This window comes from Astatotilapia calliptera, chromosome 4 (genome assembly GCF_964374335.1).
Source record: "Astatotilapia calliptera chromosome 4, fAstCal68.1, whole genome shotgun sequence".
Classification (NCBI taxonomy): Eukaryota; Metazoa; Chordata; class Actinopteri; order Cichliformes; family Cichlidae; genus Astatotilapia; species Astatotilapia calliptera.
This window is the reverse complement of record NC_137425.1, coordinates 4,115,584-4,140,991: the sequence shown is the minus strand read 5'-3', so window position 1 is coordinate 4,140,991 and position 25,408 is coordinate 4,115,584. Positions and strand designations below refer to the sequence as shown.

Here is a 25,408-nt window from a genome sequence, read left to right as displayed (position 1 = left end):
TATGTATTTTATTTATAGCCTATAGCACATTTCATTAACAGAAGTTGACCCAAGTGTTTTAGAGACAGGCACATTCCAGGTCTCCAAAAAAACAGTTTCAAAATAGATGAAAAGCTGAAATGTTGTTTTATTCTATTAACTAATTATTATGGAAAATACAAATCTCACTGATTTAGTGGTCTGTAAAAAGTGCCTTTATAGGTTAAACGTATTGATAATGGTATCGGCGATTTATACAAAAATTTGCAGTATTGTAAACCACTACTGTTGACAGTTTTACATCTGAATTTTAATTCGGTCTAACGTGTAAATTCCTGCAATCCGGGAAGGCGTCACTGACGCTCTGTGCTCTGATTGGAGGTCAGAGGCGGTGGGCGGGGCCGCCGGCCGAGTGCGGAGACAATAGAGAGGGGCTCGGGAGACACACCACGGCGGATGCACGGTGACAGACAGCAGCCGGTCCCCGCAGAGCCTTCACTCCCAGCCGGTCTCCTGAGTCGCTGAAGGATCCGAACGTTGTCTGAATGGACTGACAGCTTCCAGCACTTTGTCAACGGTAGGAGAAGATTTCGTTTTTCTCCCAGTAAAACCAGTTAACAGCTTACGAAACGCTGCTCGGTGTGTCTTTTCAAGCATCTAAAGCTCAGATTCAGCTTGAAAGTGATGCCTCACTGCTCTGAGGCAAAAGCACAATACTCCACGGCTGTTGTGTGTCTATGCACGGGCACTATATTGGGCTTTGCACTCTGAAAACAATGTATTCTAAATATACAGCTGTAAATCTAAAACAAAGTTCACCCAACCTGAGCAGAACAATAGAGCTGCTGTGAAGCTATTGTCTCAGAGCTACAATCTCTGGTATTGACTTTCCTCCCTCTACATTTACAGAGCAGATTTCTCGCCACAGACATGCTCATGTGCTGCACGCTGTCATGGATATAATGCATGCACGCTTTGTGTCTGCAGATCACATCCATAGTTGATCTCTTTGTGCTGCAGTTTTTATGTCTGAGTGTCTGTAAACAGTGTTACTGACTCCAGATCTGCATCAGGGATACAGACATGGGGATTTATGGTGTTAATGGAAGGTGATTAATCATCAGACGTGGTTCTGGTTCTGACATTTTAGATTTTTTTTTTCATGCAAAAATTGGACAGGCTTGCTAAACCCTAAGAATTCAGCATCTCAGATGACAAAGGTTCACCAGTGTGTTGACTTTGATGCTGATGCTTATCGGTATTTTCGCGCAAAGTTTATTTTTTGTCTGCATCCTCCCTGCTGAGGGCTCCTTCATCGCCTCGCTCTGGCTCCCATAAATCCATCGAGTTTAGAGGAATCTGAAACTTTGTGGGATTAATAGCCACGTCTTGTTACTAGTAGTGGATATATAATTGGCTGCAGCTCAACACGAGACGCCAAACTGCTTAAAAAATAATTTACGCCTACTTTCACAAGCATAGCCTCAATCATATGTCCAAACATAGCTGGACTGGCCATCGGGCATACCGGGCATTTGCCCGGTGGGCCGCTGGCGATTTTTTGTTTTTATGGGCCGATGGATATTTTTTTATTTTTTATTTTTATTTTTAGGAAGGGTATATATAATGAAAGGTGTTGGATTGGCCAATTGGTCATGATCGACTCTGGGCTGGACCAATTACAGCCGAGGAGGCTGGATGCACCCTCCCCCTTGTTTAGCAATCACGTGATTTTCGCGCATTGCATGCCGGGAACTCGTGGCAAAACAATCCAAGTACAGCATCAAATGCAAGCATTTGCAGCACCGCAAAACGTTCATTCTCCGGTTCCAATACCTTCTTTTTTTTTCTTTGCCGCACAAAAAAGGAATGTACAAAACAAAAGGAGAACAATGCCGGTCCGTACAAAGACAGACTCGACGAAAAGACAAAGAAAAGATACGAGGAAAAAATCAAAGGAGTGAAAGGGTCAGACCCTTACGAGCACACAGAGTGGACAAAAGACGTCAGTGTGCTGCCCACTTTCACCACGCTCAGATTTATAATTACACGGTTCTTGGAGTGAGTGCACACACTCATGAAGTTTAGTAACTTCAGGTCACTGCAACAAGCCCAGGTACAGTTTACCGACGGATGGGTGCAGGACCTTGAAATGCACCGTGTAGGACGAAAGACTATTGTATGTATCATAAGTTTACCAGTCTCACAAATCGTCTTCATAAATACACATTCATTAACAGTTTATTAATAGGACCTTTGAGCTCAACGGTAATTAATTAGTAGTGGAAATAATTTCTGGTAGTGTAACAGTGTTTGTGGTATTATTCCACTTGCCACAAATATCAGTGTAATGGGGAAACAGCGCCCCCCCGCTCTCAGTGTGGCTGGTTAGGTGAGGCTGGCTACAGTAATCGCTGCCAGTCTGCCGTAGCCATACGAGAGGTGAGTTGTATTGTTCCGCACACAATATAGCTAAGTAGTACAGACACATAAAACATGTTTGATTAGCTGACGAGCACCGAGTGTAATAAGTGCTTAGTGGACACATGTCCAACACCAGTTTTATGTACTTTTCATTTGTTTATTACAGTTTTTTACAGACGCTAGGACACATTTCTCAATACTTAGGTCACGTTTGCAAAACTCCTCACACAGTGAGCACAACAGAAGTCTATGTGGGCTAAACTGAGGACCAGTTATCATTGTTTTGGCACAAAATGCATTCAATGACTACATCTCTCAAATTACATGAATCATCTTCTCACTCAGACACAACAACTGCCAAAAACCTTTGTACGGACAGGACATTTTGCATGTGCTTACATACTGTTTTCAAAACTGTTAAACTCATGGTCAAAACAATAACACAATGCAAAACTTGAAAAGACAGCAAAATCCAACAGCAATATTTTACTGAAACATATTTTAAATCTAACAATGCAGTTTAACCAGCCACAGCTGATTCTCATTGTGGATGAACATCTACACAGTTGTTACTCCTTCAATTTTTCAACTCCTTCAATTCTGGCATGCCAGAAGATTCTTTCCTTGGTGTGTTGCCCAAGATGACATAAGATGTGATGTGGATGAGAACCTGTGGCCAAATGGAGAAGACCGAGTAGATTAGCATTACTATTGTATGTGTATCAGTGGATGGTGTGTATACGAATTCTTGTATTTTGGGATTACTTAGTGCAAAAAAATAAAAATACATAAACATAAATACATGATGTCTGATTCATTCCAGTAACATATATTGAAATTATAAACAGAGATGTGTCCTTGTTTTACACAGGAAAACACTGTGTAATGCTACATGTTGTTAGTGTTTTTTAGGTCATTGTTTTGTGGGTGACAAAGTGTGTTTGTCGGCTGTCAACCTTTGCTAGTGTTCTGGAGGAATGTTTTTATTTGAGACCTGAATGAAGTGTTTTGGTAGTTGTAGTGCATTTTGAATGTGGAATGAACTGCTTTGCCAAGCTGAGGGTCAGTTAGGAGAATTGTGTGAAGAGTTTTGCAAAAGTGACCTAAGTATTGAGAAATGTGTCCTAGCGTCTGTAAAAAACTGTAATGTGTGAAACTGTATGCTAAAGCGGAATGCTAATGAGATGTTCTGCCGTAGTGTGCTGTGCGGAGTGGTGTGTGGCGAGCCTGTGCACTGATAATACACCGTTGTTTCCATTCAGGTACATAATTTGTTGTTGCTGTTATTTTATTGTATATTAGAAATTGTAATATTGCTGCAGTAATCGCTGCCAGTCTGCCGTAGCCATACGAGAGTGTGCTGTGCGGAGTGGTGTATGGCGAGCTTGTGCACTGATAATACACCGTTGTTTCCATTCAGGAAATAAAGTGGCAACGATCGATCAGAGACTCCTTGTCTTTTTAAAAACACTACACAACGCAGAGTCGAGGAGTCTGTTTGGGCCGAACTGTTGCAGCGGGATGAAGCAGAAACCGGTTACAGTAGCATTACAGAAATGTAGCAGTGACAATAATATTGTATGTTGTAATCGCAATGGACAATAAGTGATACAAAACAACTGTTTTATCCTGTGAATAAAAGTATATGTTTTTGTCAATGTACCATGGTAATAACAGAAGCGAAACACAATATTGTGTCAGGACAATTTACTATTTATGCACAATAAATAAAGGAGCATAGCGCGACAATTTCTGTTCAGCGCCAGACTTGCTTGTAACCTATATCACCAATTATGTTAAGAAAAATGACGTATTAACTACTAAAAAACTCTGACCTTTGTGGGAATGCTTGGAGCAGACTAACATGTGAGCTGGAGTGTTCTGAGACGTTATATTTGGTATATCCAGACCATCCGTCTGCTCTTACTTCGGAAACATGGCTTAAAAAATTTCTCTTCAACGACGTAATCCGATAAAAAAAAAAAACGATCTCTTTACCCGTCGGCTTCCCGTGGCTGTCATGCGACCGGCTATTGAAGTTAATAATACAACAGCTTCTTGCCATTTTTTGGGTTTCTTTTTATCGCTGTGTAACTGAGTTCAATTGAAAGCCTGCGTGCGCTAGTACCTCTTGCCACAAGTTCCCAGAATCCTTTGCGGTTTTATCCCTGAATGACGTCACATTTTCAATCTTTATCCTGGTGGGCCGGTCTCTAGTCAAAATGCCCGGGCCGATTTTTTGTCCCAGTCCAGCCTTGTGTCCAAATATAAACAAAGGGACACTTTTGGTGACGCTGATTTTACCTGTAAAACTCTAGCGTGCTGCTAACTCAAGCTGATTGGTCGCTTAAAGGTTTACAGGACACGCTCCCTCACCTTTTGCAAACGAAACACTGAAGCGGCTGGCTGGCACTTGGAGATGATTGAAATGGAAGTGGCGGTGATTCGTGGTGCTGTCGCAGAAAGGAATTTTGCGACAATCGAATCCCTAAAATTGTCTCTTTTGTCTCAGCTTCTTCTGTCCGAAGCACGATGAAAGCCCCCTGTGGAACCTGAAGTCCAGAGCGCAGGAGTTCTTGAGTGCCAGTTCCACACCTTCATCCACTCATGGGCTACAAGCTGCTTCTTTCATGTCGCTTTTAGCTTCTCAGATGACAGGATTTCTTCTTTCTGGTTTTGTTTGTATGTTTGTACAGACAAACACAAACACAACCAACACCCTTATTCAGGGCGTTATTAAACCTCTTATGGGTATTGATAAAACTATTTAAGGTTTCATTGACAAAGTAGCCCCACGTGAATGAGCTTTGAGTGTTTGTGTTGTTACAACAAGGACTTTAAAACATGGATGTAGTCACTGCCATAGATTTTTGGACTTCACACTTATTTGGAGCCAGAATATTGAGATAAGAGTGCAGAGTGCATACATCAGCTAAACCTGGTGAGCTTTCATAGCAAACTACAAACATAAACCTGAGCGCTAGCATTCAGACACAGATGGTGAATAAAACACTAGATTTTCTTTTCACAGAAGCTGCAGCATAAACTTCCTGGATGGCCTGCACCACACAGCCCATAATATTTTATTTCACAGAAATATTTGTTAGTTCAGCCCTGCAGAGGAGACGTGAAAATAAAACCATGCACATCTCCTCGGCAGGCAGGAGGAAGACGGTTAGAGAATGTGAGATTAAATCAGACAAAGAGTGTACCGCTGCCTTCTGTTGCGTGGGGATCGCAGCAGCCGAAATGCTTTGGCAGTAAAGGAGAGCGCCCAGTGATGCGCTGCTGAGCGCGCAGGGACAAAGCCTCAGTGTTCGCAGGCGATGTAGGTCGAGCCGGTTAAAGCCGGCTGCTTTGATGTGCTGCACAGCTCCGTGAGCGCCGTGGGAGCGGACGGCCGAGCCTCGCCGGAGGCCGCCGCACAAGAGGACGCTGAACTCCAGCGCCGTGACGGCTGGCGTGATGCAGTCTGACTTCTGCAAACATTTCCAGAGGGACGAGCTGCTCACGGGGCAGAAGTAATCTCTCCGGTTTTGTTGCTTCTCAGTGAGCAGATTTAAAGAACAACAGTTCACACGTTAACATTAGATCAGTGGCGGTGAGCTGAATGACTGAGGATGGAGCTGAAAGGCCAACAACAACCAGCACAGAGAGGGGAAGAGTCAGCACTTTCCAGGGCTGATAAAGGGATAAGTCCGAGGGAGGATGAAAACTCTTTAGCTTTAGTAATATTTCTGTATGATTTCAAACTGATCTCACCCATACTTTTTGTGGCATCACTGAAGTAGACATCTGGTCTTTACTGATGTCTGAAGGTGCCGAGGATGTGGTTTGTACATCTTTCAGTCAGTAGGTACTCGTCTTCCAAATGACTCTTTACTCGTTGTGTAAAATGTAGCAGACCTGGACATGTGCAATTGTTATGAGATGATCAGTGCTGTTTGGAGTTTTAGCCAAGAGGCAAGAAAATCTGCAGTTTCACTAGCAACCACTTGAGGCTTCTCTAAAAGTGAGTCAATCCCCACAGACCCCACGTAAATGTCCAAAATCATCCATGTTCTAATGTCAACGAGCAAAGAGCAAAATGCAGAGTCCAGAACCCAATTAGTGATAACCACAGTGGTTACATCTGTCTTTTATAAATAGTGTGTGGTTTTAGCTCATAGCTGTCAGGTGTGGGTCTTTATATTATTCCTTTTGTCATAACCAAAAGCCAAAAATCTAAAAGATGAAATGATTATTTCAGGATTTTATATACAACAAAAGAAATGTAGTAAATCCTCAGATTAGAGAAACTGAAACCAGGTGATAAGTTGACATTTTTAGAAGCAGTGTCATTTATTAGTTATGTAAGTGGTTGGTCATCTTTTCAGTAATTATAATCTGTATTAGGGCAGGGCAATATGGCCAAAAACATTTATCACGATATATATTTGAAAATTTGCGATAACTATATAACTGACGATATAATGCATGTGAGACTCCACAACTTTAAACTTAAAAGAGCTTATACACACACAATACGGTAACATTATGTTGAAGCACAGTACGTATCACTCCGCGAGGCTACAGTAGCTGTAATGCTCCGACAATCCATCAAGCTGTGCGGCTTCGTAGCTTAGCAAAGTCGTACTGAAACATTTTTTTGACAGATTTTTAAGCGCCGCGTACCAAATTAAATCGGTTCGGTAATAACGGCGGCCCGCTAGCATGCTCTACCAAAAAATGTGCTTTGGTGTGTATCTGACGGACGAAAGCCAAACCAGTTCGACTGAAGTTGCAACATTTTTACAAACAAATTCTGGATCATCCGTTTCATTCAACGATCCACTTTCGCCCTTCTCATTCTCCGTCGTCGCCATGCTCTTTCTGCCATGTGCGCATGAAAACAAAGGCACTGCGCATGCGCGTTTTACCCATATTCTATCGCGATATTTGATTTTCTTATCATTGCCTAACATTGTATCGATATTACCGTGAACGGTATCTATATAGTAGCAAGAACCCACTGTACACACGGTTTTTGCCATGCCCACAGGGCTCGTTTGCTGTGCTTATGTATTCAAAAAATTTATGTATCATGTTATTCTTTATATCTTCAATATAGAGTCAGATGGCAAAAATGTCTTTTTACAAATGAAATTTGTTCCTAGATTTGTGTTAGAGGAAATCTTGACACGTTGTGATGGGTATTTTTGTTTGAGCTGCAGATAACCTGACAATCACTTCCTTATTTAAATAATCAGTTATTGTCGTGTTAAAAATGTTTTTATGAAGTGTTGTTCATCATCTGCCCTGGTGAGATCTTCTCTGGGTGGAATAGGTGATAATGAAACTGTCATTCTTCTGCTCTAAAAAGAAGAATTGAGATTTTTAAAAGCTGTGACATTCACAGTGTCTCACAGCAATAATTCATGTTTATCTTTTGTTACCAAAAGCCCAAACTCCCAGATTACTCCGTTTACAGTCATACCTGACAGAAGCAAGTCGACATGCTTAGCGTGAACCATCAAATGTATGGCATTTGTTCCTAAAATAGTCAATTTATGGCAATAAAAAGCTTACAGGTTGTGAACTGAGAGGAAGGGTCATCAGTAATGGCAAAAAGTCACCATTTTCTTACACTGATTGGCTGTTTTCTTTTAGTTGATTGATTGGACCTGTCGGTTCACAGAGTTCAGTGGACTCAGCTAGACAGACAATGACTGATGACCAACAGCAACCAGAAGACATTTCAGCCCATTAGAGCTCAAACTGAAGCTTTTTTGTAGCATTAATAAAATATACGGTAAACACAAGAAAAGCCCAAGGCTGCTGCTAATGATTGCTTGCGTTATTGATCACTGTAAAGACTTTAGTTATTCTGTCTGTTGAGAAAAGGCTCAAGGAGACGGCCTAAAATGTATTTTTAAAAATAAATTTTTTGGTCACCCCAAACATACTTTGGTCACTGTGAAATAGCTATAGGCAGTGGCAGAAAAACTAAACTGTTGTTGTTGTTTTTCAAAATGGCACATTATTAATCACCTTCTCCTTAAGTGAAGCCATTATTCTCTTTATGGAAAGCTTTTTATGCCTATTTTAAGTACATTAGCTCAGACAGTTAAGCTGCCAGACTGTCGCATCTCAAATCCCACGTGTTTCGTCTGGTCCTGGATTCTGAACATTGCAAGACCGAGGTTATTATCAGTCATTCTGTCAGGGTTCATGCTCTCTGCTGTAAATACCAAACATTTCGTTTTGAGAACTTGAGTTTGTCTTCAGATTGTCTTCTATTTTTTTGTCTTTAAAGTGGAACAAGGTCCTCCATTAAAAAGGCTTGTAAAGCTTTACTCAGAACACATAATAAGAGCTTTGACACCTTAAAAAGCAGATAATTTGGTATTTTTGTGCTTGATCTCTCTCCAAACAAAGAATAAAACTATAAAAATACTGACACATGCTATTCCTCAACCTCCTAGTAGATGCACCTATCGTATAAATGTGAAAATCTGTGGTGATGTTTAAAAAGAAATTGACCTTTTAGTAGCTGCATCTACGGTATGAATGTTGAAATCCTGCATGATCTGGGTCCCGAGTTATCACATTGACAAACTTGGGTGTTCACGCTGCCTGAAAGATATGTCAAGGACTTTAGAACTGGGCACTTTCAGTGTAGTCACACTAGTTAGCGATTAGAAGTCAGCCATTGCTAAATTCTCATAGAGAACTGGCAAAACAATGTGAGAGATATGGATATTCATCAGAAACAACCAAAATAAAGAAAATACACCTCTAAACCTATTTAGAAATCTTTGAAAAGAGAACGCCTGGCGTCAGATGGAGGCAGGCAGATGGAGGTGTGCTGTTGAGACTGTTACCAAGTCATCACCAAAGAATCCACCAGGGATGGGCTTCGCCAATCACTAATTAACCAACCAGTCATCCAACTTTATTATAGGCCTCTGTAGCATCAGTTATATCGGAAGTGGAGGATATCTCGTGACTGAACGAAAAGTTAACTGAAAGCTTTTTAAAAAATTCAGCGAGACTTTACTTTATCACTTAGTTGTGGTTATTTTTTTGTCATAGGCTAACAAACAATCAGATCAAGTATTTTTCCAAAGTATTTTTTTTTCTTGTTTCTTAATATTTTTTTTTTTAAATGTCTACCTTTTTCCCCCCCCAATAAGATTCCAAGATTAATTCCACCAGATGGTTGTGAGTAACAAACCATCTGCTGCGACATATTAATAAGCTACATGATGGTATTGCTCTTCTTTAATTTAACAACAGATTTAATTTCTTCCTGTCACCATATTATTGGCTAAATAGACCTGCTCATTGGTGCTTCCATCAGATCTTTTTCTTCTTCCATGTTCTAATCCACTTTTTAAAAACTCATGGTGGGATTTAGATTGGGATTATTTTATGAATTGTTACTTTGACAGCAGTCAGAATCCTTCACATGCTCTCCAGATAGGATTAAAGTCACTGACTGTAGCAGGAAATATTAAAATCCCCCTCTAGCATAAATCCCATACACTTTAATGCTCCACTTAGGCAAAGAGTATTTTAGAGATGAAGGCTAACATCAAACCTGTAACATACCCACTGCGCTAAGTGGGTTTATGTTCTGTACTTGTAACTGCTTTATTTAGCATGTTAGCATGCTAACATTTATTGATATAACGTGCACATGGGGCTGATGTGAGTCTTAATAGAACTGCAGGCTTTTTCTTCAATAGATTAGAATTATTCAAACTTCCAAAAACGGAATAGTTTGTACAACGAAGTTTAGAAGAATAAGACAAATCTTTATTTATTCATTTATTACATTTACTATAGTAGTGCAGTTCAAAGGCCCTGAGTAATAGTGAACGATAACATTTGGAGAAAGTCTTACAAAACTGAGAAATTATCACCAAAAGTTCTTGTTTTATGTTCTCAACTTCAGAGTTGGAGGAGTAACCAACAGGTATTTATCCACTTGTGTTGGAGTGACATAAATTTCAGCACCACAGGGGGAGCACAAGGTGGACATCGATAGTCCTGACAGTTTTTGGCACTCAATGACACCTCACCTCCAACCGACCGTGGCAGATGGCCGCCCCTCCCTGTTCCTGGTTCTGCCAGACGTTTCTTCCTGTTAAAAGGGAGTTTGTCCTTGCCACTTTCGCCAAAGTCCTTGTCTCATAGGGCTTAGTCTGATTGTTGGGGTTTCTCTGTGTTATTCTAGGGTCTTTACCATCGGCGTAACTTTGTGTTGAACATTGGGGGGGGTCAAGATGTCTGTCTAAATAAATAAACAAATCTAGCTAAATTCCCAAATGATTAAACATGCAACTATTTTGCTGGTAATACCTGAAATGAGTAAAGAAAATCAACAGCCTATATATGCAAGATAATTCATAATTTTATTGGGGGGGTTATTTTGGTTGAGTCGGATAATTGGGGGGGGTCATAACCCCCCTGGAAATTACGCCTCTGGTCTTTACCTTACAATATTTAGCACCTTGAGGCAACTGTTGTTGTTATTTGGTGCTAGATAAAGAAAACTGAATTACATTGAACGTTGCAGACTTATAAAAACGAATCTCTGCTCAGATAAACATATAAATTGTACTAGTGGAGCTCAAAGTAAAGCAAAAACCAAAAACCTAAGAGGTCCTAAAGGTTAATAACTGTAGATATGTGTAGCGGTGCGCTTTCAAAAAAATGTTCTTGCTCTTTTGAGTGTACTGGGTACAAAAAGAAAACCACTGTGGTGGTTTATGTTATAATTGTTAGTAAATACCTTGAAATCTTTAAATGTATAAGACATAAAAGATTCTTCAGACTGTGAAGGAGGTCATCTAAAGCTCAGGGGTCTTTTCAAGTGTTTGGCCTGTTCGTTTAGTGTGTTTGAGCACAAATGTTAACCTTATGTGAACAGTCAGCAGCTCAGCAAAGGCGTTAGGATTCATCCTACAGACATCCTGGATATGTGCACCAAATTTCATTCCAGCCCATCAATAGCTGGAGAAATCTGGAGAAAGTCATGATGCTGCTGTTTCACCAGACGTTCACGAAGCAGACATCAGTTCTTCTTTTGTCTTTTATGTCCAAATCATCCCTGAATAGGTCATTTTTTCCCCTCTTGTTTTTGGAAACTCTCTGAGGTATGAAAGATTTTTGTCGGGAGGAAGGCATAGAGTAAGATGGCAGCCTTTGTTCATAAATATTTTTTCAGCCTGGTGACGCATTGATTTCACATTACAAATGATTAATTGGGTGCCGATGTTTTGCAAGTCGATGCTGGCCTGAACACACACGAGGTGGCAGAGGCTGTTTTTCCTGCGGCACCGGGAGACCATTACTCAGCACTTCTGTCGAGTTTGTCAGGTTTACTCATCGTCACAGCGGCAATACTATTCTTCTTGTAAGTGATCAGTGGTCTCCTCGGATTACTCTTTAGATTACACCTTAGAAAACACAGAAGGAAGCTTCTGACTTTGTCTTTGGCTCAGGTTTTGTGGATCTTTGAGTTCAGGAACAAATCCTAAAACTAAGAAGAAATTTCAGCTTTAAATCTGTCCCTATGCAAACTAAATGTACCTATGGACTCAAACATCAACCATGTGTCCCAGTTAAAACTCTGGCACTCTCTACAAGCTCCAGCATTCCCAGCATTGAAACCAGACCCTTCAATAAATGTAGTCGGTTTGTTTTACTGTGAACGAGACATTATTAGAAACAAGAGTGTGACATTTTGGCAGTCCAAGAGAAGCTCGAGTTCTGCAGGGAACCGCTAGAAACACAAAGCATCGTCAGGCTGTAGCCATGGCAGCTGTGCCACCTTGCTGCTGCTGTTGCTGCAGGAAAATCAAAGGTCATTAAAACTCACAGCTTTCTGACTCTGTGCCACTCCAGCTTTCCATCAACAGGCGCTCTCACCGTTGGACTGCACCCACCTGCCAAGCGGCGCAAAAGACAGGTAACCTTATCAGGGCATAACAGACGTAAAGCAGACTGGTTGAATTCCAGCCGGGCTTTGTTTACCGACTGAAAGAATGATGGGAAGGCGGTCTCGCGCCGCTCATCAGAGGCAGACATGGCTCCTTGATGCCCTTGGGGGAGCAGTTACCCCTTAGACTTAGCGGGAGCGCCGGGAGCTGCAGCTAAAAAACGTTACACCTAATTAGCGGTGGTTGTGACTCCTTTCATCTCCGGGCTGTTTGATAGGACTTCAGTGTGAGAGCACGTGAGGAAGTGTTCACGCCCGGATAGCAGGAAGACACCGAGGGTGAAACATAATTAATGCATATATGTCAAAGTTGCTATGGTTAGGTAAACGTAACGATAGAAAGTAAATGGATGGTGAGTTCTCTGCTTGATCTGACAACAAAATGCGTCTTTTGTAGAAGACCAGCATTCATATTTGGTCATTTGGTGACATCATTCGACTTGTTGTTGCCAGGTTTTAGTTTTCTAAATTCTCACAAAGTTTCTAGGAAATCAGCAGACCTGAATTAATGAATCATTGAGCCCAGAAATCAAGTACATGATTTAATTAACATGATTTTTTTTTCTTCTTAAATTTTAGTGGGCTAATTTTTAGTGAAAATACAAAGGAGGTGACTTTAATGTTTATTGCTAGTATTGCTCCTATGAGCAGTACTAGCTAACAGTATAATGGAGGATTATGGATAATAGAGTCCAGTAATCTAAAGTCAAGACAAAGTCCAGAAAAGGACAAAAACTAACAGTATAAAGCATAGATAAGAGCAGTTTTCCCAAAAATTAGGAGATTACTGTGGTGGGTTTTTGTTGTTTTGGTTCTTTTGTCTGATGCAAGCTTGTACATGGAGTACTTGTTATTTAAAATAATGATTTGGTTTCACATAATAGCAGCAGTGTCAGTAATAACAATGGTTTTCTGGGCTCCTTTAATGCTCCAAATGAAAGTCTGAAACAGAACAGTTGTGTGGAAAAAACATTTACTGTCCTTTAACAAAAGGTCTCTGCAGTGTCTCTTTGTGCTGTGAAAATGTGTTTGACACACGAACAAAGAAGGGAGGCGCAAAGTGCTCCTCCTGGCATTATTTGATCATCCTGAAAGCAGAGGTGAGATGCTTCGTTCTCTTTGTGCATCTGGTCTCGTGTTCATTTACTGGGCCCTCGCTCTGACCCTGTGAACTGTACTGCTGGCTGAGCAGAAAAACTGTGCAAGAAAACGGCCATTATTTTGAAAAGGGCTCGAATTTTAATTAAAAATCTACCTACGTATCTAGCATGTAAAATTGAGATGCCCGAGTGTGTCTGTTTGCAGCTCTAAACACTCTCTGGCTGTCTCATCCTTTCTGTGCTTTATTGACCTTGTCAGAGGGATGCTGAGAGGACCGGTGATAGACAGCCAGTTGGCTCCTTTGGGTTCAGCTGAGTCCTCATTTTTATCAGCTTGTCGTACTTTAATGCTCAGCACATACTGTTTATTTCGAGGGCCATTTCCATCCTCCGCTGTCACTCCAACACAGCCGAGCTCACGGCTTCCTTTCACTGTTTTTTAACGCAGTGTTTTCAGCATGTCAGGGTTTCAGTTTTGAACATGTCAGTCCTGCTTTATTTAGCAGTAACAGAGGTTCTGAAGAAACAACAAGCACAGTTAAATACTACATTTTGTTCAAAGCACAGCCAGACTTATACTGTTAGCTTAAAAATTCAAGATATTCATCACTGATGTCAGTTTGAGTTTTTCTGTGTGTAACAGATTGATGCATTACTGAGATTTGGAGGCAAAGACATAAAACATAGTTGTGTAAGATGTAAGTAGGCTATGAGACTAAATTCACACCAAAAGTAAAATGTTGCTGTAACAATACTGTTTGATAATAAATTTCATACAGTTGGAAAGCCTGTTTATTTCCCCTTGAACGGTGCCGCATATGTACCCACAGCTGCTGCTCAACCCACAGTCATGGGTTGAGCAGCAGAGTTGAGTATGTGGGTTGAGCCCATGGAAAAACTTGCCAAAAATCGTGTTCTGTTCTCAACTCTTGTTCGGTGTCGTTTATATGATTGGACAATTGAAAGATGAAGAAACGAGACACGTTACATGAAAAGTTCTATTCATGTAACAAACAACTCGGTGGAACGTGGAAGAACCAGACTCACCTACAAACACTCAACGTTTATGCTGAGCGGTCAGTGCAAACTGGAAACGGAGACCTTCAAAGGCTCAACTTTCAAAGTAAGTTGCGCCTTTTGAGTCATGCTCACAGGATGACTTTTACTTTGAAGGTAAATGGTCTGTTTTTACAGTTTCACTACCACTTGGTGAGCAGTTGCAGACAAGTCGGCGTCTTTCAAAAATGAACAGAAAAAAAAATATGACATTAAATTCTCAGAAAAACATTTTTTCCTGTGGGTTGTTGTTGTGTTTTTTTGTTTTTTTTTTTGTTTGTTTTTTGTTTGTTTGTTTTTTTCCACAATAAAAACCACCCTGTGAAGCAGCAGGAAGTGTTGGGTTAATAAAGGCTGTTGTTTAATCCAGCTTGAGTACACTGCAAACACTGAAGCTGAGATCAGTGACATTAAAAAAAAATAAACGTCCCGGTTCACGTGCTGCATTTGTTTCAGTAAAGTAAATCTGCATTAATAGGCTTTTATTTACTCAAATCACAGTTTTACTCTCACTGTGTTTTTTCCAAGCGGACCATACTCTGTTGTTGTTTGGGTTCATTGTTTTCACACGCGTTACTTGAGTTTCTCGTACACATTTCCCCATCGTGCACACTCACACTGTAGATGGGAGCCAAGTGGGGACAGATGGACCCGAAACACAGGATGTGGCTAGCATCCCGTCTCCTTCAACACTTTCTCATCCCTGTTAATGAGACATGGTGCAATTCTGCTGGGCCATCAGGGCTGTGAAGTCTCCGCATTCATCCAGAGATCTGAAGTGTTGCTTGGCTCCCCTCGGCAGCAGAAGGAGCCGGAAGGCGAGACAGATTTGCTGAGTGAATGGCAGCAGGCGTGACGGAGAAGAAACACGTCAGTTCGGAATTAGACGTTCGTTAATGTGGAAAGATCGTTAATCAGCTGCAGAGGATCAGCCCTACAAATAGTAACACTTCTCTGCTCTCAGGGATGGACTCGTTCAATTAATTTTCTTCATTTTCTTTCATCAGTCAGCATCAGGACGTTGTGCCGGGGTTATATCGCCTATCTCACCCAAAGCTATTCAACTTGGATGTCTTTGCACAAGGTTAACAAAAAAGTTTGCTGCTCGGCGACTGAAGTTCTAGTTTTATTTAACACAAATAGAATAAAGTAGAAACAGAACTTCGGTGCAGGGAGATTTTCTGTTTTAACCTTGTGGCTGTAGTAATGACACGTGGTGCTTTTTCCATTATCAGTATTATCTATACAAAGCTAGTTATGTAAGAGTTAAAACCCTTTATAATCTAAAGCAAATGTCCTAAAATATTATTAGAGAACCAGATAATTAGATCATTTTTTTTAAACAAACACTTGGCAACTAAGAACTACCTTTTAACAGGAAGGAGAGACATCTATATCATCTATATAAACATTTTAATCTTGCAAGGATGCTAATTTACCTTCATTTACCAAACTTGCATCATTTTGTGTCTTTTGTATACTGAATGTAATACAACGTGAATTTGTGTCTGATGCATTATTTGTGCCAATTTTAGTTTCTGTTTAGACTTTGAAGGTAACTGAGCTGTGTGAATAACGAACCTCTGTCTGCATCTGCATATATTAAATGGGCTTTGATAGAAAAATTCCCACCTTTTGTTCTTCGATTATGCTCTCTTTATTGCTATGAGGAGCTGTGATCTTAGAAACTATATTTTCTCAAAGTAAGAACACAGTGTAAAGATTACATAACGGTTCACTGGCCTGGACTCAAAGCGTTTTCACTTTCCCTTTGATACCAGTACAGTACACACATGCAGTACAAGATATGCTTTGCAAAGCAGTGGTGTATAGTTTAGGAATGCAGCCATGGGTGGATAAGTTCCCTCACAGTAAACCTCGTCTTCCTTCCTGCTCTCCAGGAAAATCCATCTCCAGACCAGCCCTCGGCCCCCCTTGCCCCGTCCCTTTAACCAATATGAACTCCTTGCCTCATGGCTCCCGTGCCTCCATCGACATCCTGGAGGAGCTCCAGCTGATTGCTGCACAGAATCTGGAAAAACTGGACATCAACAAGTACTATGAGATCATCCGTGAGCTGGGAAAGGGCACCTATGGAAAGGTGGACCTGGTCATCCACAAAATCAGAGGTATTAACTGTGGCTGCTACTGTAAAGAACAAAAAATTGTATTAATATCTACAGAACAAACCAAAATAAACAACTGGTTGATGCAAGTTTACCACATTTCAAACAAGACAAACATAAAATCCTGGTGGCCATAAATTTTAAAGAAATCACTTTAAATATAATTTCGACTAATAAATGTTTCTGTTTTTTTTTTTATTTTTTTTTTATATATTAAGTAAATTTTTGCATTCTTACCATAAAACACGACCATATTGGTAGTAACAGTGAAATATGGAAGAACAGGTTGTTGGGGGGGGGGTTCCTGTCAACAGACTCTAAATGGCAAAGTATCTGAATTTTTATTTATTTTGTTTTCCAAAATACAAATTGCATAGAGCACAAGGAAAAGCTTTTAAATGGTGTACCCATGTTGGTACTCTGGGCAGCTGCCTGTAGTGATCAAGTAACTCAGTGTCATTTTAAAACAAATCCATTTACAATAATTTTTAAGACAAATTAATAATGTAAAGGTTTTTGTTTGTTTTTGTTTGTTTTCTTGCTCTTGGGGTTAATAGTCAGTTGTACTTGCATTTATTAACTTCTTGGTATTTTTGTCTAAATTTTATTGAACAAAAATACCAAAAGCTTTTCAATAAATAAAAATAACAAAACAGTAAATGGAATATATTTGAATTTCCTAATTCAAATGGCTTTTTAGTTTGGGATCTGCATTAGCATTAACTTCATGATGTAGCGTCAATTAAATAAATTATCATTAGTTTCATTGGCTAGCTAGCTGTAGCTAATAAATGCCATGATGGTTGTTTTTAGCCAGAAAGATGGCTATGATCTTTTTTCCATGTAAGTAAATTTCCTCCTTTTTTTTTCACATCTGTTTCATCCTCATCTTGCATAAGAGGAAAAATGAACCAGAAGGTAAAGCCCATGAAGACAGTTTTCTTTTTGAAATTCAGATCCATCGCTTCTTCTGGGGAGAGGAGATTTTCTGAGAAATTCATTTGCCCACAAAATAAGCAGATCTGCAGGGTTGCACTTGCAGGAAATGAGATGTTGTCCTCATTTGTGGCCCTGTTTTGTGACTCAGAGTAATAACACAGTCTAATATGAAAGCAGCTCTCGAGTCAGATGACGGCGTGTTTGTGAAGGTAAAGTACTTCTGCTCACGACTGAAGTGTTTACTTTCAAAAAAGCCAAATTGGAGGTACTGGAGGTCGCTTTCTTGCAGGGATTTTTAGCCCAGGTCGAGATCCAAACTGCCTCAATTCACCACTTAACTGACTGAAAATCTGTTTAACCTTTTCACATTAAAATCCAAATTGTTGCCCATCTGTTCTCAGCCTCTTAATAGTCTTTTTTTTTTTTTTTTTTTTATGGAGTCACAAAGCCTCTGCTTCACTGCCTATTTCAAGTAGCAGCAGACTCTTGGAGTGACAAATGGTGACCTTTTCAAGCCATTTGAGGTGTGCCGTTAATGGATTTATAAAAAATGTTATATACCTTTTGGTTTCATAATTTGGTAGTGAACCGCCAGCTTCTTCCCAGAGCCGTTAATAAGTGTAGCTTAAATTATCTGACCTTCAGTGTGGAGCAGAAAATCAGGCTACCTGTGGAAATGGATGGACTGAAGGTATAACATTTAACCTTTTTACTTTCTTTTTTTAAATGAACAAACTCAAGTGTTTCATCCCCAGATGTTTCTGCGACATGTGTAGAACTTGCGAGTTTTTTTTATCCCTTTAGCGACATTTTAAGCAGTCACATGCAGTCTGAAATGCATTTTGTATTTCGAAGTTAAAACTCAATTAAAACCTTAAAAGGTTGTTTTCACAATATCTTATTAATTCAATTCAAATGTCTGTTTCTCTTTGTCATCCTTTTTGATGAATTTGAAATTTGAGTATGTCAATCATTGTTTTTATTTTTCTGTATTTCGTATGTATAAGTACTGATGGTGTAAATGAATCTGTGATATGTCAAAGCTTGTTAATTTAATCTTATCACAATAGCAAAGTTCTGACAGTTTACCGAAGTGGATCGTTAAAAATTTTATTCATTTATTCTTTTTTTTGTTCTTTATTTTATTTTTTTAGATCAAACTTTGAGCAGTTAAAGTCAAATGAAATAAAAATACGGTAACACGGCCAATCAGAGTAGAAGTGGTTGGTTTCAGTGAAAGGATGAAGTGATGGCTGCACAAGTATAAAATAAATAAGGATTATTTTGAACTGGATGTATCTGGAAATGTGTAACTGATGCCAGTTATGAATTATTTACTTATAATTTTAATCACAGTTAAATAACATTAGACATAATAGTCTAATAAAGTCTTAAAATGTTTTTCTATCAGTGGTTTGAGATTTGAATAATATGGCAAATTCTATTAACATTATTTTCTATGTATTATTATAATATTTATTTTCAAAAATGTGCTAGCTATATTGGACTGACTCACTTACATAGATTGAATAGTAAAGTATGTAAGCAGAGATTCAAAATGAGAAGGTATATTTCAGTGTGATAGTGACAAACTAGAAACTTAGATTAGGTTATAGAACATCTGTTTTTTAAATCGCCAGTTGCCAAAACAATAGGTTTATATTTACATGAGCAGTATATTTACCTGATGATGAGTTTGTTGTTATGTAAAACTGTAAGTAAGTCACGGTTTCAGAGGAAAACAACCCCAACATCTTTGATGTTTTGTTCAGGGACTCGATTGTTCAGTGGGGTAGATTTATTTCGCCCTAAATATAGGTTATATTTAGTTTCTGCTCTAAAACTCTCAGTCGTAGCTCAACAGGAATCAGCCGAGTCTCCCTGAACAGATGTTGTTTATTTTTGCAGCTTAGCCATCAGGATCTTTTACAAAGCAACTAAATTCCCATATAAACATGATGAAATTCCTGCAGACGACCTGCTGTTGTTGGAATCGGTGCAAATCAGACATGTTGGCGCTGCACAGCCAGGAAGCTGCATTTATTATACTTCAGTCCTGTAGTAATGTTACTAGACAACCTGCTGGTTATTGGGTTTGGTGTTCACTGCAATTAAACATCTGCAAACCCATTTAAAGTGAAATAAAAAGGGTATTTTTTTTTTTAAAGTCTAGTAACATTTTCTCTTATCAAAGTAATGAAATAATACACTGCAAACAAGAACACATTTTTATGTTTAAGCTAGCACTTTATCATATTTAACTGCTGTTTGAGTTCTTATCAATTCATTTACTTCCTTCAAATGCATCAGGATAGGTTGGCAGAGTAAAAGGATGGACGGTGCTTGTGAAAGACCTCCAGTGGACATCTTTGTAAATATGACTCTTTAAATTATTTTAGATATGATGGAAAGACCTTTGAGAGAATGAACATTTTCTCAAATAGCTGTTTCATGGATCATGACAATCTCACGAACTGTGGTTAGATTCTGTTGATCTTTTCTGTACAGTCTGTGGTGGCACAAAGTGTTGCTACCAAGAATACCTTTTAATTTATTTCTTTTTAAACCGTGTCACCGACTAACAGAAAATCCCCCTCGACCTTTCTAAAGTGGCTGGATGCTGTAAGAAGCACAAAGCACTTTAGGAGAGCTGATCCGGTGGTATTGGAGAAGTCTCTGCTGACACGCTGCCTGTTGGAGGGGAAATTATAAGCAGACATGGCAGCCGTCCAGGTTATTGTCTGGGGGGTTTTCCCCTCAGCGTTCAGATTATCAGATTAGTCCTGGGAATTCATGTCCCCTCGGTGCTTCTCTTGTTCTCGACCACTGAGCGGAGGTGAGGCGGCTGAAGACAACGTGCTGTCGTGCAAGTTTTACATTACATTTCCATCTGTAAACGACGCTTTCTGCAAAACTTTAAACATGAAAGCAGCGTCATCCTGCTCACACAGTGCAAATATAACTACTGCAGCAGAGGATTTTAAATACTTAAAGCATAAATCATCAGGATTTGACTCTGTCGAGATTTTAATTATTCATCAAATTGTTTTAATTAAGTTTCTTGGAAGCAATTAGACAGCTGTGAAATAAATCCCTAAACACTTTAATGGGGTGCAAAAGAACAAGAAAGGAGGAGTGAGACTGGAGGTTATGTAACCGGTCCTGTCCTCGTTTTCAGGCACGAAAATGGCGCTAAAGTTTCTGAAGAAAAAGACCACCAAGCTGAAGAGCTTCCTGAGAGAGTACAGCATCTCCCTCTACCTGTCGCCCTGCCCGTTCATCATCAACATGTACGGGATCGCCTTCGAAACCGACGACTACTACATCTTTGCTCAGGAGTACGCGCAGGCGGGAGATCTGTTTGACATCATCCCTCCACAGGTGAGAGCTTAGCCATTCCTGTAGTTTAACAAATAAGCTGCTCCAAATCCTAAGGAGCCAGGTCAGGCGTTTCAGACATGTCCGACTGGGAGGAGATGCCGGGCAGACCCAAGTTGTATTGAGAACACCTCAATATTCCCCTGGAAGAGTGAGAAGCACAGCAGGGGTGGCCGACTGCTGCCGACACGATCCAGACCTGGATAAGAAATCTGAGTGGATGGATGGTTTCTATATTTGATGTAGGTTTATTCAAATAATCCAGATGATTATCCCTTAATCCTCCTTGAAACTGAAAAGCCCCAGCTGCATACATGCTGCAAATTACACATTGGCATTCAGTCCCGACAGCGCTCGGGGTCCTCTTTTTGTGCCAAAACACGAAAATTCACGGACTAAAATGTAAAGCATTATTAAAATAAAAGGCCGTCAGAGAGAAATATTTTATGTGTTTGCTAAAGAGGTTTTTATAGTGCCAAGACCTAAATGAGACGACCTTAAAAAGACATTCTGTAAATTCCCGTCTGTAGTTAACGAACCTTACACCCTGCAAACAGAATCCAGTGAATCCATCAGTATGAATTTATGTCCAGAATATCTGTTTTGTATTGAAAACTGATGGTAAAAACTGGCCCGTCTGTACTTTATGCTGGTCTATTGTGTCCCGGGAAATGGTGTAAAAGATGTAGATGCCGTGACGTCACGTTTTGCCTCGAAATGAGTGTTCTTGTCGTCAGCAGCCAGCACTCTGCTTCCTGTTTACACTGGCCAAACATGAGCCCAGTGTAAAAGGTCACTATGATGAGCATTTACATAGATGTGTTTGTATAAAGGGAGATTATATCTAAAACTGTGTTAAAGAGCTTTTACCACAGTTAATGGGGATTTAATCTAACGTGACCTACTGTTAATATAGTAGATCGCAGGAAGTGCAGATGTTATCTTGAGGGGAAAAGGAAACGCAAGCACCACCTTTATTGTGTCATCTACAACTGGTTTCATGTTTTTCTATGAGTTATGTAATGTTCAGTTCCCAAAACACAATGTGGGCAGCTTCTCAGGATGCATGGCGCCAGTAAGAAAGTGGTAAGTATGAGGTTTGTTAAAGCAAGATTCAGATCCTCTGAACTTTGTCCCATTTATATGGACCTAAACTTCAGTTTCATGTACACGACCTTCTCCTACTCCTCTTGTTCTCTGTTCAGGTGGGACTTCCTGAGGCAGTGGCGAAGCGCTGCGTGCACCAGGTAGCCATTGCTCTTGACTACCTGCACTGCAAGAAGCTGGTGCATCGTGACATCAAACCCGAGAACGTCCTCATTTTTGACCGAGAGTGCAGAAAGGTTAAGCTGTCAGACTTCGGCATGACACGACGCGCCGGATCACCAGTGAAGCGCGTGAGCGGAACCATCCCGTACACGGCACCGGAGCTGTGCGACACTTCCCGACATGAGGGGTTCTGCGTGGATTACAGCACAGACGTGTGGGCATTCGGGGTGCTGCTCTTCTGCATGCTGACAGGAAACTTCCCCTGGGAGAAGGCCATGCCCAATGATGCCTTCTACGAGGAGTTTGTCCGCTGGCAACGCCGTCGGACCGCCGCCGTGCCGTCGCAGTGGCGCCGCTTCACCGATGAAGCCTTGCGAATGTTTCGTAGGCTCCTTTCCATCGAGCAGGATCGCCGCTGCTCTGTCAAAGAAGTCTTCAGTTACTTCAACCAGTGCTGGATGCTGGATACCGAGAACGGGAACTGTAATGGCAGCAGCGGGGCTTTGGCGAGTAGCGCGCCTCCTCTGGACATCAGCTCATCGTCATCAGAAGAGGACGTACTCGTGGACAGACTGAAGCAACAGAGCCTGTCGCCTGCCTGCGTGGCGGCAAAGGGAGGGATCATGATGGACACCCAGTACTCCTCCATGTCCACCAACAGCTCGCCGTCCTCCACCGGCAGCTACGAGCGAGTCAACAGAGAGAACAACGAAAGAGGGCGCATCCTGGTGACCACGCCCATTGAGATCTGCGTGTAGAGACGGCGCAGCGCTGCCTTCGTGCTACCTGCTCACGCGTGTGTGCTGACGAAAAAGATTTCTCCGAGCGGGAGAAAGAGGTGCGGCGAGCGATGTTTGGCATCGGGAAACGAACGACAGTCTGACGTATGTTGTAGCTTTGTCGTGGATTTGCTCATTTCTGATGAAGATGAACTCTGAGGAAATGACCCGCGACACTCACACAGCTGTAGCTTCCTGTGTGTGGTTTCAGTTACAGGATTAAAAAAAAAAAAAAAACCAAGAAAAGCTGAGGACAGGAAAACAAAGAAAAGCAAACATAATCCACAAGCAATAGGTTAAAAAAATAAAGAAAGAAAAGAGAAACTGAAGAAGACGACGAACATGGTTTGTGTGTAACGAGACCGTGACTTTGTGTTTAACGTGCTAGTTATGTTCACATTTGGTAGATTTGTTCATGTAAAGCGTTTTTTATTTGAAGTTAATTTATTTATTTATGTCACATAAATTTATTTAGTATTTATTTTATCAAGTGGGACCACAGAGCTGAAGATTGTTTTGTTCTTTTTTTTTTTTTCTTTTTTTTTCCCCTATGAGAAATAAAAAAATTAATTTTCAGCTACAACAAAAAGAAGAATTGTAGAAGCAGGTGGATTTTCCAGGCCAATGAAAACGTTCACCACAAGGTGGCAGTGTGGGGAATGTTTTTGCATTCTATTTCTGTTTTTTTTTTAAATTATTATTATTTTGTATTTTGTTGAAAGACTCCTTCAAATCAAAAATTTTCTTGTCTCGAGTCCCCCCCCCCAACACAAATGAGCTAAGACTAGCTTAAATAACATTGAAATAGCTCGTGTTAGCAGGATGCTACACTGGCTTACTGCATCACTTTGTGGTTCAAAGTGGTATTACATTAAAGTACCGCCTTGTTTAAACAGTACAAAGACGGCTTGGACATTATGCCGTAGCTGTTTTTCTGTTCGTCCAATTCTTTTGGTTTTAATTTTAGAAGCTTTTAATGTGTTTCTACAAAATTACCTTAAAGTGGCCATGATGTTGTGACCGCTCATAGAATATTTAAGGTTTTGTTTTGGTTTTGTTTTTTGTTTTTTTCCCCCATGTTTTCTCATGATTCCCAACAAGCTGTACAGTAGTCAACTTTAGCCTACCCCCATTATTTTGAAGTAATCTAAATGCACACTTTTTATGGTCTGTCAAAGATTATCTGCTAATATTATCAAATAACTACTAAAAAAAATTCAAAACAGTTTTTCTAGTTGCATGGTGCGAAAATGGAAAACTACCCTTTCATTGAACAGTTGGTTATTCTGCGATATGTTTGGACTGTTTTGGGGGGGTGGGGCGGGGGGGGATAAGATGTCACCAAAGCTGTTCAGGTAAAAGAGCAGATTTGGTATTTGGTGATACTATAAGTTGTCTTCTTTTTTTAGTATTGGTTTAATAAAAAAAACAAACAAACAAACTGTAAATGCTGAAAATGTGACAGGAGACACAAAATGCTTCTTATACCCCTTTTTTCTTTTGTAAAGTATTGCATGGAGTAACGTTACTGTGGTGAAAATTTGCTAAAATAAAACTCTGAATTAAAAGACTTGTAATTATTAAATACATTTATAAAGAGTAATCAGCAGATCTTACCTGAGGCAAACTGATCCCAGCGAGAGGATAGACTAAGCTTTTTGAGACGTTACTGAAATGATTGAGCAGCTGGAAAAGGGGCCCCAGGTACCTTTTTGGAGCCAAACCTGGAAGGGGAACTTCTGGGTCAAGCCTTAGCCCATGGATCCACCAACCAATAGGGGACCCACTTTGCTTTATAACCAGACAGGCAGCCAAAGGCAAAAAAAAAAAAAGGCTTGATAGAACCTACTTCCGATGTGTAGACTGGTCCGAGGAGTCTGGAACTTCCCATCTTTGGTAGGAAAGGAGCCCAAGCTAGTTCAGTAGATGGAGTGGTGCCAACTAGATATCACTGTTGGATAGAGAGCTCTATAATTGTCATAGGAGACAACACCACCTCAACAGCTCCTTTGGAAACAAGACTGTCCAATGCCTGGTTTTACTGGAGGTTTCTTCCCGTTTAACCTCCTAGGACCTGGTGTCCATATGTGTGGACGACACATTTTGGGTTGTCTCGACCAAAATACCAAATTTTGCTCTACAAGCGCCTGACATCCACTTACGAGGACATTATACTGCCACTGTTCCATCGAGATTTAAAACGAATGTCCTCATATGTGGATCTCATTTTTCTCTGAAACAAAAATCAGGTATATATTAAAAAAAAAAAAAATCAGATAATTCTTAGTTTTCACATTCATCAGGTCCCAATCAGCCCAAACGGCAAAGAGAAATTAAATCATGCCATGAAAGATTTTGGGTCTTAGGAGG

The 25,408-nt window shown here is 40.3% G+C and overlaps 1 protein-coding gene across 2 annotated transcripts; it reads left to right on the top strand.

Annotated features, from left to right (window-relative positions):
* Positions 1–376: 376 nt before the first annotated feature.
* Positions 377–24,606, top strand: unm_sa1261 (un-named sa1261). 2 transcript variants are annotated; one of them, XM_026164054.2, is made up of 4 exons: positions 377–556; positions 16,449–16,676; positions 20,791–20,993; positions 22,196–24,606. In XM_026164054.2, the coding sequence occupies exons 2-4, from the start codon at positions 16,505–16,507 to the stop codon at positions 23,015–23,017; spliced, it is 1,197 nt and encodes a 398-aa protein (XP_026019839.1). In that variant the 5' UTR covers positions 377–556; positions 16,449–16,504; the 3' UTR covers positions 23,018–24,606. The 2 variants fall into 2 exon arrangements, with proteins under 2 accessions (XP_026019839.1, XP_026019840.1); XM_026164055.2 differs by lacking the exon at positions 16,449–16,676 and having other exon boundaries at positions 421–556.
* The last annotated feature ends 802 nt before the right edge of the window (positions 24,607–25,408 follow it).